The sequence below is a fragment of the Numenius arquata genome, chromosome Z (assembly GCF_964106895.1).
Source record: "Numenius arquata chromosome Z, bNumArq3.hap1.1, whole genome shotgun sequence".
NCBI classification, from domain to species: domain Eukaryota; kingdom Metazoa; phylum Chordata; class Aves; order Charadriiformes; family Scolopacidae; genus Numenius; species Numenius arquata.
In genome coordinates, this window is record NC_133616.1 from 83,909,800 (window position 1) to 83,924,100 (window position 14,301).

Genomic DNA, 14,301 nt, shown 5'->3' on the forward strand with positions numbered 1-14,301 from the left:
ATCTTGAATAATTTGAATTCCCTGGAAGCAATAGTTAATACAGTATCTCTAGTAAGTTGGAAATGAGCCAGTCCTATTATTAGACAACTCCTGGAAAACAATGTTCTGTCATCACCGCTTTTATGATTACAGAAAACTTTCCTGAGCAGTCTAAAGATTAATTTAAACCTAGACCCTGCAGGGAAATCTTCTAGTACCAAAAGAGAAAGCATGATAGATTTAAAAGAAAAATCTCTATTTCACTTCCAGTTAATTTTACCAAAGTTTTGAGAGATATAGAGCCAAGCTAACAGATGGAAATTTTGATTATGCAGCTGTAATTGTAAAGAGAACTGATGAAGGATTAGTATTCCTTAAAATAATGCATAACGTCTAAATTTGTTATTGATAGATTCTTGCTGTGATGGACTATGCACAACTCAGAAAATAACAGACCTAGGAATTCAACATAAAATTCAGTATATGAAAGTGTTTCCAAATGGATAAAGTCTTTCAAGAAGCTAATTTGGTAAATTAGTTTTTTCTTTGTATTCTGGACACTGAGTTAGGTTACCTTACAAATACTGGCTGTAATGGAACAGAATATAAAAGAATTGTTTTGATCATGGAGTCTCACAGGTTTTGAAAATAAAAGTTCTGAATACACAGTTCATAAAGAACATCCCTTTTGACTTATCCAAAACCATGCATTAGCTCTCTAACAATGTTTTTCAGTCCGAGTATTATTTTTATAACTGTATAAGAAAATATGACATTTTTTGTATTCTTCTGAAAGCTGCCAGATTTTGGTTATGATTTGCAGAGTATTTTGTAGTAAATTAAATGAGCTGCCACATCCTGCGCATGTCAAGTTTTTGATGTCTAAATAAGCAAATTAGGATACGGAAATTTATATGCCTGAATATGAAATCTATATGCCCAAGTTGTTAATCTGTAGCATTTTACACAAAATACAAAATATGCCGCCTCACTCTCTCCACTGGCACTTTGTTCTGAGATTCAGTGAGTTCTCAAGTTAGCACACACTTTTTATCGATCCAGGTATAGAAAAATCTGTAAACAATGTGTTAGTGGAGGAGAATGGGATAACTAAAAGGAACAGGCTATACTACATATTTATTTTAGCCCATCATTCTAAGGGCTTTTGATAAAGTAAAGGTAAGATGCCAAAACTGACAGTAGAAGCAGTTACAGCTGCCACAATGTCCATTCCTGCCTCCTCTACTATTGCCACAGCAGGACTGCCTCATCTCTTCATGAGTCAGCTTCTTAATGCCTATTTTTTCATGAGCTTGCATTGTATAAGATCAGACATCCAGTTACAATCCGCTTTCGCATTTCCTCAGAGCCCAGGAATATTAAAATGAGCCCACATGTGACAAAAAATATTTGGTTAAAGAAGCTTAAATGCAGGAGGTCTCCACCCTCCTCTTTGTACCACTAGTATTATGTAGGACATTCTTATTTAGAAAAATCAAATAAAAGCCAGTTGAACAGGATTTGGCTTTCTTAGTTTTGGGGTTTGTTGTTGTTTTTTTAATTTGTGATGTCACTACATATTGTCTCTGGCACCACACTTACAGCATAATTTTTAGCACGAAAAAGCAATGAAAGACTCAGACCCACTTTCAGTGCAAGTAACCTGTCCTTTTGTCTACGGTTGTGACCTGTGAAGACAAAATTTTATAAAGATGGGCATTTCATACTCTTTCTCTTTAAAACTGTATTTAATATTTGTCAAGGCATACTGGTCATGTAACGAGGTGATCTTTTCAGTAAATTATCTTTAAATTACAGTACTTATAGAATTATTATGGGATGACAGTAGAAGATTCTAATTTACCTGGAAGCTGAAGGCAGATAAATCTGGACTAGTAAGAAACTAAATTTTTTCAACTGCATGTGTGACTAAGCCCTTGGAAACCTTACCAAAGGTTAACATTTGGTAAATGTTTTTAGACCAATAAGAATGTGTTTCTAACACAATGTGTCCTAACTGAACAGTTAATTGCTAATTTAGGACAGTAATTATTAATGAAATTCTACTGTTTGTGTTACAGAGGAAATTAAACCAGACATTCACTGTGGTCAACGTTACCCACAAACAAAAAAATGTGCAGAGTTTGATCCAAAGCTAATAAAATCCTGCAGATGTAATATTCAAGGATAACCTCCCCCAAGCTCAGGAGCGGTGCATCCCGACAAAGAGGAAGTCAGGCAAAAATGCCAGGAGGCCTGCATGGATGAAGGATGAGCTCTTGGACAAATTCTAACACAAAAAGGAAGCCTATTGAGGATGGAAGCAAGGGCAAGGAGCCTGCGAGGAATACGGAGAAATTTTCCAAGAAGCCAGGGTTCGGGTTAGGAAAGCTAAAGCCCTGACAGAATTAAATCTGGCCAGGGACATCAAGGGCAACAAGAAAAGCTTCTAAAGGTATGTCAGTGACAAAAGGAAGATTAGGGAAAATGTGGTCCCTCTCTGGGAAGAAACAGGAGACCTGGTTACCTGGGATATGGACAAGACTGAGGTACTCAACAACTTTTTTGCCTCAGTCTTCACTGAGCCCACTGAGCATGGGCTCTAACCAGACTGGCCAAATCACAGAAGACAAAGGCTGGGACTGGGAGAACGAGGGATCACCCACTGTAGGAGAAGATCGGGTTCGAGACCATCTAAGGAACCTGAAGGTGCACAAATCCATGGGAGCTGATGAGGTACATCTGCGAGTCCTGACGGAAATGGTGGATGACGTTGCCAAGCCACTGTGCATAGTATTTGAGAAGTTGTGGTAGTCTGGTGAAGTTCCCACTGACTGGAAAAGGGGAAACATAACCCCCATTTATAAAAAGGGAAAAAGCAAGACCGGGGGGAACTACAGGCTGGTCAGTCTCACCTCTGTGCCTGGCAAGATCATGGAGCAGATCCTCCTGGAATCTCTGCTAAGGCACATGGAAAATAAGGTGATTAGTGACAGGCCAACATGGCTTCACTAAGGGCAAATCATGTCTAACAAATTTGGTGGCCTTCTACGACGGGGTTACAGTGTTGGTAGATAAGGGGAAAGCAACTGACATCAACTACCTGGACTTATGCAAATCGTGTGACACTGTCCCACATGACATCCTTGTCTCTAAACTGGAGAGACATGGATTTGATGGATGGACCACTTGGTCAATGAGGAACTGGCTGGATGGCCACACTCAAAGGTTTTGTGGTCAACGGCTCAGTGTCCAAGTGGAAACCAGTGATGAGTGGTGTTCCTCAGGGGTCAGTACTGGGACCAGTGCTGTTCAACATCTTTGTTGGAGACATGGACAGTGGCATTGAGGGCACCCTCAGCAAGTACCCTGATGACACCAAGCTGTGAGCTGTGTGGCACGGTCGACATGCTGGAGGGGAGGGATGTCATTCAGGGGGACCTGGACGGTTTGAGAGGTGAGCTTACACCAGCCTCATGAAGTTCAACCAGGCCAAGTGCGAGATCCTGCACGTGGATTGGGGCAATCCCAAACACAAATACAGACTGGACAGAGAACAGATGGAAAGCAGCTCTGAGGAGAAGGACTTGGGGGTGCTGGTGGATGAGAAGCTCCACACGCCCTGGCAATGTGTGCTAGCACCCCAGAAAGCCCCCTGCATCCTGGGCTGCGTCCCCAGCAGCGTGGCCAGCAGGGTGGGGGGGATTCTGCCCCTCTGCTCCACTCCGGGGAGACATCCCCGCAGTGCTGCCTCCAGCTCTGGGGCCACCAACACCAGAAGGACATGGAGCTACTGGAGTGGGGCCAGAGGAGGCCACGGAGATGCTGGGAGGGCTGGAGCCCCTCTGCTGTGAGGACAGGCTGAGAAAGTTGGGGGGGCTCAGCCTGGAGAAGAGAAGGCTCCGGGGAGACCTTCGAGCCCCTTCCAGTCCCTCAAGGGGCTCCAGGAAAGCTGGGGAGGGACTCTGGATGAGGGAGGGGAGCCATAGGAGGAGGGGGAAGGGTTTGACACTGAAAGAGGGGAGATGGAGATGAGATGTGGGGAAGAACTTCTTTGCTGTGAGGGTGGTGAGAGCCTGGCCTAGGTTGCCCAGAGAAGCTGTGGCTGCCCCATCCCTGGAGGGGTTGAAGGCCAGGTTGGAGGGGGCTTGGAGCAACCTGGTCTGGTGGGAGGTGTCCATCAAGTTCCATCCAAACATGAGGAGGAACTTCTTTTCTGTGAGGGTGGCAGAGCACTGGAACAGGCTGCCCAGAGAGGTGTTGGAGTCTCAATCTCTGGACACATTCAAAGCTCACCTAGACACACTCCTGTGCATCTGCTCTAGGTGGACCTGTTTTGGCAAGGGGTTGGACTAGATGATTTCCAGCGGACCCTTCGAACCCCATATCATTCCATGATCCTGTGATTCTTTGATTCTTCTTCCCTCCCCAGGGCAGGGGGGTTGGAACTAGATGGTATTTAAGGTCCCTTCCAACCCAAACCATTCTATGATTCCATGAGGGTAATTCCCTCATTTGGTAAATTCCATTGGAATTTAGGTAAGATCATAAAGGTAAGTTCAAGACCAAATCAAGAAATAGTCAAAGCTTATCAAAAAGCGTCAACACTACGCGTTGCACTAGTATTTCAGCACAGAGATTCACCTTGTAGATCTATCCAAGTAAGCTCAAGAACCAATTTTATCTCAAACTGAATGTTTCTTTCATACTCACTCATACAAATTCTTCAGTGGTGAAGTTAAAATAGCCAGCACAGAGAGCAGACTATTGCAGTGGCTATGGATTTTATAGATCTTGAGATCTCTGTCTTCATGTGGATTCAGAAACTCCCGTACAGAGCTGCAAACTGACCACAGCATATCTTCCGTGGACATCAAAATTGCTGCAATGTCAATTCTGTAGGGGAAAAAAAGTGAAAATAACATGATTTAGGACATCAGGATAGTGGTAAATTTCAGTTAAATAGAGCTTTTCTCTGGCAAGACAAAATACCTAAACCATAGCACGGACTTCAAATTTCATCTTCCATCAGTTGTACAGGAATTCTGAATCTAATACACCATAAAAAAATCAGTGCTTCCACAGAAAAGTTGTTACTGAAACTAGTCAAAAGAAGACTTAAACAGTATGGAAATTTCTTCTTCCAAAAGACAATGCCACTAGACAAGAACAACTTACCTTCTAAACTACATCTAAATGAAATTAAATTTAGTTTCCTTTATGATAAGGTATATATAGAATGTACATACTATTTTCAAATCCTGCTGGAGCAAAAAAGTAATGACAAATGATCTAAATCTTCAGTTTGCATAACTTCAACTCCAAGCAACATACTGTGATGTGGAATGTTTCTGGGTCAGGATCTGTTGCCTATTGATACTGGCTGGCAGAGCATCATGGGTCACTGGCTTAAACAATAGCAAGAACCCAAATTACAACAACAAAATCTCATGAGACTACACTGACATAGAACAGGCAGGTAACACAAAATATATGGCAGGAATGAAGTTGGACTGAAATATTACCTAAGTACCTAAAAGCCAATGTGATCACCTGCATCGTTAAGGACCATCTTATTTATGGAAAATCTAGGCAAATAGACAGGAACAGACATTTGTCTATATTACAGATCAGATCTCTAACATTTCAAGAACCTTTGGGAGAAAAGACACACACACCCCCATACCCCAGAGTACAGTATTATAAAAAAAAGTTGTAAAATCTCTGTGATGAAAGTATACTGAATTATATTTATCCATTTTTTTCATTTGTGTATGACTGCACAATTCAATTCACTCAGTGACAAATTCAACAATCACCTTATTAAATAAAACAGCTTCTCTACAAAATGACAATGTAGAAAATTCTTTCTTGTTCAGTATTTTGAAGCAAATTCACATAGAATTGACTAATGCTACGTTTAAGAAATACTATATCAGAACTTATTCTTCATATTTCAGGGTATTACTTTTTTTTCCAGGAAACTTCCAGGAAAGTTTCCAGGATAACTCTCCTTACTTAAAGATATAGAAGGGCCTAATCATGGTAAATTAGTGCAAGAATAGAGCACACAAGCAGGGATTTTGGTACGTAGAATAAAACTTTTGGGTTATTCCTTCCCTATTCCAAGGATGTGAAGTTGTGCAAGGTATTTCAGCTTCCATGACGCTCCCCCTTTTCATAATAAAACTTACGATGACCGCACGTAACTCTTTTCTCACACAGAACATATCTCTGCTGACTCTGTCTCATCTGCAAATGACTGGCTCTTAAGTTTTTAGCTGGCATAGCCACCACGGACTTTCAAAATATAAAAAGAGGAACATGTTCATATAGGAAAGATATATAGCAAAGGGGCAGGATGAGAAACACACCAATTTCTTCAGTCAAACAAGACATTGGACAGAGGCAGGGTATGATTCCACCTGGAGACACCTGCTTTAGCATTTCTTAACAAGACCCGCCTCTCTGGGAAAACATATGAATCCCAACAAGAACTTCCAGCCTTATATTTCTTAAAATGACAGGAGAAGGAATAGCCTCTTCCTCCTCTCTCCTTCTGCACCACTGGCTTCGTTCTGGCAAATCTTCTGATGTGACCTCATTTCACTTGAAAAGCCATATGAAAACCCAAATTCTACTGGAACACATGGAGTTTTCTTCATGAATCAATAGCTTGATTTCTAATCCTGAAGCTGCCAATTCTGCCCCCATTTTTTGCTGCGCCACCATCCCTCAATGCACTGTTCATCATGAGGCTTTCAAACCAATCCAGCAGTTCATGCAACAACTTCACCAAGAGTTCAAAAGAGGTCTTTGACTATGCACAGTTTAGTATATGACTGCCAAATATTCTTAAATATACAAAATATATTGAATTAAAACAAACAACAAAATACATAAATTGTATCTATCCCCTCTACTGTGTTCATTAGTGTTTAAATTTGAATAAAAGCCGTGCTGTGTATAACAGAAAACTATGATTTACTTATTTTATTCATTAAAAGTGTGCATTAAATATATAACTATTACCTGATTTGTGGTGTTCTTTTGTAGCTGGGGCAGGCCTGACAGTATCTGGAGGACAGTATAGCCAAAGATTGCTCCAGTACATCTGTAAGTATCTCCTGGGCTGTCTTGGGAGGTAGAATAGTCCATAGATCATGATGAAGAGCACAGCAGAAGTAATGCCACATCTGGACAGAGAATGAGCATCTTTCCCCCTATCAAAACCACCACACGTTAAATAACAAAAACGCACCTTCCAAAATGTCAATTTAGTTCCTGTAAGTCTAATTAATTCAATCTGAAAGGAAATAGCCGAAGAGTTTCAGGCACTTGATGACCAAAAAATGGTCCTTGACAACATGTGAAACATCTTTATTAGAAAGGAAACACATGTTTCAGTTACAAAACTAGAGTTCTGCCAGAAAGCCAAACCACAGCATTTAACCTCTTATATCTTTAATTAACCTGTTCTCAAAGCCCATAGTGTTATGTCTAGTTTAAAAACATATACTGAATTCTGTACTTACTAGAATAGCCAGATGAATTTAATATAACACTTTGTTTGTCCTCAAAAGAAAGAGTTTTTTTTTTTTTTCATCTTATAATGGTAACTCACTGAAACGAAACATTCTGGGAAGGAATCCTGGGAAGGAATCAGCTTTGGAATTAATATTTCATTGTCTATACAGAACCACCCCAAAAAGACACACAGATAAATACAGAGGAGTCAAAATCACAGTAGTTAATCAGTAATATCTCTAAGAAGTACATAGTTCAACTCACATTTAAATATTTCAACTAACACCTGTTCAGAAAATAGTATTATGAGGAATTTGCATCAGAACAAGGACTTGAATCCTCACTTCCTGCATTCCAATGGAGTTGAGAAACATTTTAAGAATTTGTTGATACTTTAGCTTTATCAGATATAAGAAACAACCCCATGGGTTTTAAAACACTGTAAGAGTTTGATAGGCATTCTCTAATAATTATAGTAAACCAAAATAATCTGGCTTCTTTTTAAACACATCACATTAGCAGATTATTGGAAATAGTCACTATTCAGTACTTCTCTGCCATAATATTTGAAGTGTGTTTTATATTAAAAAGTGATAAATTATGAGAGAGAACAAAAGTACAAAACTTTTGACCACTGTTCTAGTTATTAAATTTATGACTGGCATAGGCATCTCTGAAATCCCATTAAAAAAAAAAAAAAAGAAAACTAAATCATTAAGAGGTCCAATTTTCCAAGTTTCTGTAATAGAGAAAAGAAAAATGTAATACAGATAAGATTCAAAAGAAAATTATATGCCTTATTTTCTTAGTACATACAACCACAGACATAACTGTTTTAAGGATATTACAACAGGCAAAATAAAAATTATCACTGTGGTATTTCGAACAATCAAGCACTTGATAAGTGTTCGCTCACAAGGAAAAAAGGATTGTCTTATATTGACCAAAAATTGACGTAATAAAGTAATGGACATACTAAAATAATTTCCTGCTTTTCTTATATGAAATATAATTACAATATTATTACATGATATACTGAAACATCATCATAAGGAAGTACAAGTTTACTTAATAGCCCAACTCCTAACATAACTTCATCACTTTGCATAACTCAAATGTTAATACATTTCTATAAGTCTGGGTTTCTTAGCTATATTACCATGACTGCTCTTGAGGCAAATTCCATCAGAACTTAGACAGAAATAAACCCCTAACCCTGACTCACAGACATTTTACTAACATTTCCCTTTCTTTGCAAAAACATTCCAACTGTTACAGAATAAACTTACCAGGTAAAAAATAATTAGTTTGAATGCCTAATGGAAACTAGTTTATTTTAGTCATATCTTTAATTTACATAAATAAACTAAAAAAAAATCAAAAACTGTGCAGACTTAACAACAAGAAATATAATTCTGAATTCACTTTATAATGTAGAGCATTTATTTTTTTAAGTAACTAAATGTTGGAAAACTTTTCTTTTTGACTATGTAACTATAAACACAAATAGTTTTTCTTTATTTAATTTTAAAGCAGTAAATTGGATAATATCTTTTTTATAACATTGTACCTCCACTGCAGAAGGAACAGTTTCACTGAAGATTTAAATGAGATTCACTCCCCTTTTCTGACCTGTTTTTCTACTTGTTGCCTTTTCTAGACAATTCTACTGGTAAACATCTGCTATTTTTGCAGGCTTCATGTAATACAAACAGATGTGAGCTTTTATTTAGCTTATATATCAGGAAACAAGCAGCTGTGCTTTATTACATAAGCCACTCAATATTATCTTTGAACAGACAATTCTTTATTCTCCGACTATTAGAAAACATAAGTTCCCAAAGCTGCAGCAGATGGTCCGCTGCGCTGAAAGCTCCATTTGAAAACGCGATCTGGAGAGCTGGCCCGTGCAGACCCAGAGAGTTTCGCTCCCTGGAGGCTTAGACTCCGAGTGCTCTCAGAGCTCAACTCAGATCTCACATTATCCCGAATTCACTACTTGTGAATACTCACTAAATCTCTGCCTAAGTTTCCTCAGATACCCAAAAACTTTCTGTGATCTTACAGTGATTATAATCATTCTGTTTGCCCTCTAATCATAACTGGTCTTCTGGCATTTCTTTTAATTCCAGTACCACTATTGGATTAGATATGTATGTATGGGTATCCATACCACTATGGAATAGGAATATATACATATATATTAGGTTAGAAGGAGGATGAGTGAGCAAGTACTGAAATTGGTTATGGAAGTCCAAAAATATTTAAAAACACATTATTCTTATTTTAACAATGTAGAAAATTATTTTAAAGAATGTAATAACCATTTGCTACCAATCTTGTTCTCCTCAGATGTTACCATGGTACAAACAAACAAATAAATGAATATGGAAAATACAGCCCTGTGTAATCAAACACAGACATTGTCCCCTGCCCCCTCCTCCTTCCCTTTGTCTTTCAGTGGTTTTGTATTCTTTCTGGATGACTTACACATCAAGGAAGTAAATAAGTTTTATCAGTCAGTATGTCATTAGTGGGGAATGGAAAGGAAGGCTATCACAGAGTCTTTCTAATACCACCGGTATGTCCTGTATTATTGGGGAAAGAGAGTAACTTCAAGTGTAGGATTGCCATTTAGTTTCTAATTAAGCCTGAAATACAAGAATGAGGAAAGAGGGGTTTCTTCTTCCTCCTTCTCCCCTATTCATGCACATAAAACCAAAGGATGGGCAATGTTTTGCTTATTTTGTGGGAGCACAAGGGAATGTGTTTTTTTATGAAATTGCATTCAGGATTTACAGATAAGGACTGAATCTTTTATAGTTACATCTAATACTCAAAGGAGAGAGGGTAGTCAGGGTCCTGATCTAAATCAGATTCAAGTTTAGGCTACTCAAGACACAAGCAGAAGCAGAGGGCCAAGTGCAGCTTCCCCTTAGAGAAGATCATGATGCTGTTTACAGCAGTGGACCCCACTGAGGATGCAGGAAGGGCTGTGAGCCGCTGACTCGCATGAGCGCAAGAGTGTGCTCCCATCGAGAGAGGAGAAACTCATTGCTCTTGATGACTGGCAAGGTCTTCTGGCACCTGGCTCCAAGCTACTTTTGTTTTCCAAGCTCAGCAGGACCTGTGTCTCTTAAGAGGCAGTCTCACACTTACTGCTGAGCTTAGAAGGAGCCACCTCTCACTGCTACATGTTTCAGCAGGACGTTGCCTCTGTAACAAGCAATAGGTCTTAAGTCAATCTCTTCCATTTGGCGTGCCTACAAGAGCTCTGTGGAAGTAGCATTCAGCATTGTGATTCCTGAAGGCACTCTGAGCCTGGTCCTTCCTTGGGCCGTGGCCCATGGCCCAGCAAAAAGAGCAGAGTGATGATGTAAGATTACACACTTCCCACCTCAAGTCCTGCATGTGTACAGAACTGAGACACCAGCTTTCTTCATCCCGTCCTACACACATCAGTTCTGGTCAGTAACGATAAAATTGTTTATCTAATCCATACTTTTTGAGACAGTTAATTCTAATAATTGGGTTCCTCAATGGTGAATAGTTATTGGGTCGGTCTCTTCTCCCAAGAAACAAAGATGGGACAAGAGGAAACAGCCTCAAGTTGCACCAGGGGAGGTTTAGGATGGATATTAGGAAAAACGTCTTCACAGAAAGGGTTGTCAAGCCTTGGAAGAGGCTGCCCAGGGAAGTGGTGGAGTTGCCATCCCTGGAGGTATTTCAAAGCCGGGCAGATGTGGTGCTGAGGGACATGAGTCATTGGTGGTTTTTGTCAGTGTTGGGTTGATGGTTGGACTTGATGATCTGAAACCTTCCAACCTCAGCAGTTCTATGATTCTATGATAAACAGGACACAACACCATTTGGACTACAGAGCATGAAGATCATACCATGATTTATCAGCTGCCAAAAGCCACTAACTTTCTTACCCTCTTATCAGCCCAGGACATCTGGGCTCACATTCAAACCAAAGTGAAATGCTTATTTACTTGTCTTTGAGGGATGGGTGTTTTGCTAGATAACTCATGTTAATATGAATCTGCACCACCTGGCCAGTACAGGTTTTTGTCACTGACTCAGCAGCTTTTTCTATTACATCTGTAGAATACACCCTTTCACACAGAGTTTTCTCTTGTGTAAGAATTCTAGAAAAGGCTTAACAAAAGCACCTTAATTCTCTTGCACAGCAAATGATATAGGGAAGGGCAGGACTTTGCCTTGAGGAGATCTCAGTTATTATTGATAGAAAACATGTAATACTTTCACTTCATCCTGAAATTAAGAGAAGACAATTTCAAACACTATACATCCATCTATGTCTGCCTTTAACTGGGCTGAATCAAAAAACCCCAATAACTTATATTCATTCACTTGATCCTTAGGGTTTTTTAACAGAATCATTAGGATTATAGTTTATGAGAAGACCTGTGACTTCAAAACACAGGTGAAATGGCACCAGTTATTTCAGAAATATATTGTTGAACAGTGAAGGTAACTATATTGACCATCTCTCTTTGTTACATCCTTCACTCACAAAAGGTAAAAAGTGGAACCAATTGAAAATAAAAATCAGAGAGTCAGATTAAAAATTTCAAAAGAAAAATAGCTGTCTTTCATTTTCATATGTGATATTTTCTACAAGAAGAAGAGTTAAAATGATGGTGTTTTCTTTCCTGAGTTCTGTATATATGTCTTGAATTTGACACACAGTATTTTATTAAGCAAATGACACAAACACTCCTTGGTAATGATTTATCTCATCTTTAAATGACTCTGCTTTCCTACATTATTCCTACAGAGACATTTGCCTGCAATAATAAATAGCTCAAAATAGTAAATTCCAATAATCTTTATGTAAAAATAATGCTGATCTTATGCTTCTAATTAGTCAGAGAGCTGGCAACCAGTAAAACACGTTTTGTAAAAGGGAGGCACAGTAAACTTAACCTCACACCTCATAAAAAGCTTTGTAGTCATCCCAGTGGTGGCTCTCGGCATCCTGTAAAATGCTTGTAGCACAAACTCTGACGCAGTAGCTCGTAACTTGAAACTGGAGAACGCTGATGAATTCCTGATACTGTTGGACAGGCAGGAGGAACAGGGGTCTGTTCAGAGAGAATGATCAAAGAGGGGAAGATTGAAAGGCTGTGCGGTAGGAGGTAACGATCCCCAGCACTGCAAATGGTTCTGATTATTAGGTATCAATCATTCATTTCCTCTTGGTCCTGGAGTCTGAACCGAGCATTCTCTGCTGAAAAATATCTGGTCTTTGTTTCACAAGTTCTTTAAATATATCTGCTCATCTATAAATTCTCATTTAACCAAGTCACTGAGAAATATATTACTTCAACCTGTTTTCTGAGATAAAAGTACATTTGTCATTCATTTATTGGGAGATTCTGGCTTGAGGCATAATAGCATCACCACTGGGTGTGATAAAGAAAACATAAACACAGAGCCCAGAGATTGTTTTTGGTAGGTATGTACTAAAACTCTTTCATAATACACATAAGTAGAATTATTGAGCAGTATTTTGGCTCAGACTTCCCATTGACAAAGATACAATTCACGCAGGAGAGAGTAAAATATCAGAGGGAAAGTAGCTCAACAGTGCATACAAGCCCTCAGAAATCATACACTCCTTGAAAATTGTGGTAGTTCAGGTGTCACGCCTAAAAGGCCCTGTTTCTACTTTTAAATTAGATATGGCAAAAAACACATGGACCAATACAGAGATTCCTGTATCTTAAGTCAAAATTTCCTAAAAGCATAGTAAATGTAGTTATATTGCCCCCCAGGTCAAACGCTGTCTTAGACTTTACACTCCTACTTCCTATCTTCTCTAATTTTTATCCTGCATCCAATGGAAACTAAATTCTAAAACTACATTGGATGTATTTGTTCACATTTCTGAATACAAACGGTGTAAGGAAAGAGTGCAGGAATGTATATTTATACTGTCCTCCAAGACTGTTAAGTGCTAAATCAGATTTTATGAAAATTCAGCTACTGCAAAGGTCAAAAAGGGAAATTAAGGTCTTAGCCCTCTATTTACATGACAGCAGAGTACATTCAGTTCACTTGACAATCCTATTTACTCAAGCTTAATAAATAAAAAATATTGATCTGCAAAATGAAATGCAGATCTTAAACATAAATAATTTGTTTTGCAATGGCTGCTTTAGATTATCAATAGCTTTGATTCAGGTCTTTCCATAAATAGTACCTGCAGTGTGTGCGCTCAAAAATACGAAGGAATTAGGAAAACCACAACTAAAACATGGAATGAGGTCCTGTATTTTTTATGCTTGAATGAAACCATTGTAAGTGAAAGGGACTCACTTTTTGCTCGTTTCTCTCATTAAGTTGCTGTACATTGTAAAATGCTGACGGACGTATATGGCCGTGGAGAGGGCAGCGTACAAGTCTTGGAGGGGAGCCTTGGAGGGAACGTCCTTGCTCCTCTCCCCCAGCCTCGCCAGGACAGCTGCTGCCACTTTGCCGCAGGCCTCCACAAAGTTGGCTCTGATTTCCTGAAGAGAGTCGTCCCTGCATGCCAGAGCCAATGGAAGCAACGTGTCGAGTTCCTCCATGATGTCAAAACAAAACTGAGGGAAATAAACGTGGCATGGAGTTATTTGTATTCTGACACCACTGTTTCATTTATACACACTAGGGTCAGACTCTTGAATAATGAAATTGGCATAAAACATAAAAATGTTAAATCAGTTTTACAAACATTTCATTCTGTTATAAAGGGGAGAAACGTTTATCTACAATAAATGAATT

At 39.1% G+C, this 14,301-nt stretch overlaps 1 protein-coding gene across 1 annotated transcript in view; it reads right to left on the minus strand.

Annotated features, from left to right (window-relative positions):
- The window catches only part of KIAA0825 (KIAA0825 ortholog), a 216,580-nt gene that overhangs the window by 150,992 nt on the left and 51,287 nt on the right, over positions 1 to 14,301 (minus strand). Inside the window, exons 7-10 of the mRNA XM_074166415.1 lie at positions 13,855 to 14,120; positions 12,467 to 12,617; positions 7,012 to 7,202; positions 4,693 to 4,875 (exon numbers count right to left, since the gene is read on the minus strand). Coding sequence (XP_074022516.1) covers positions 4,693 to 4,875; positions 7,012 to 7,202; positions 12,467 to 12,617; positions 13,855 to 14,120 — 791 coding nt within the window. The remainder of the gene's footprint in view (positions 1 to 4,692; positions 4,876 to 7,011; positions 7,203 to 12,466; positions 12,618 to 13,854; positions 14,121 to 14,301) is intronic.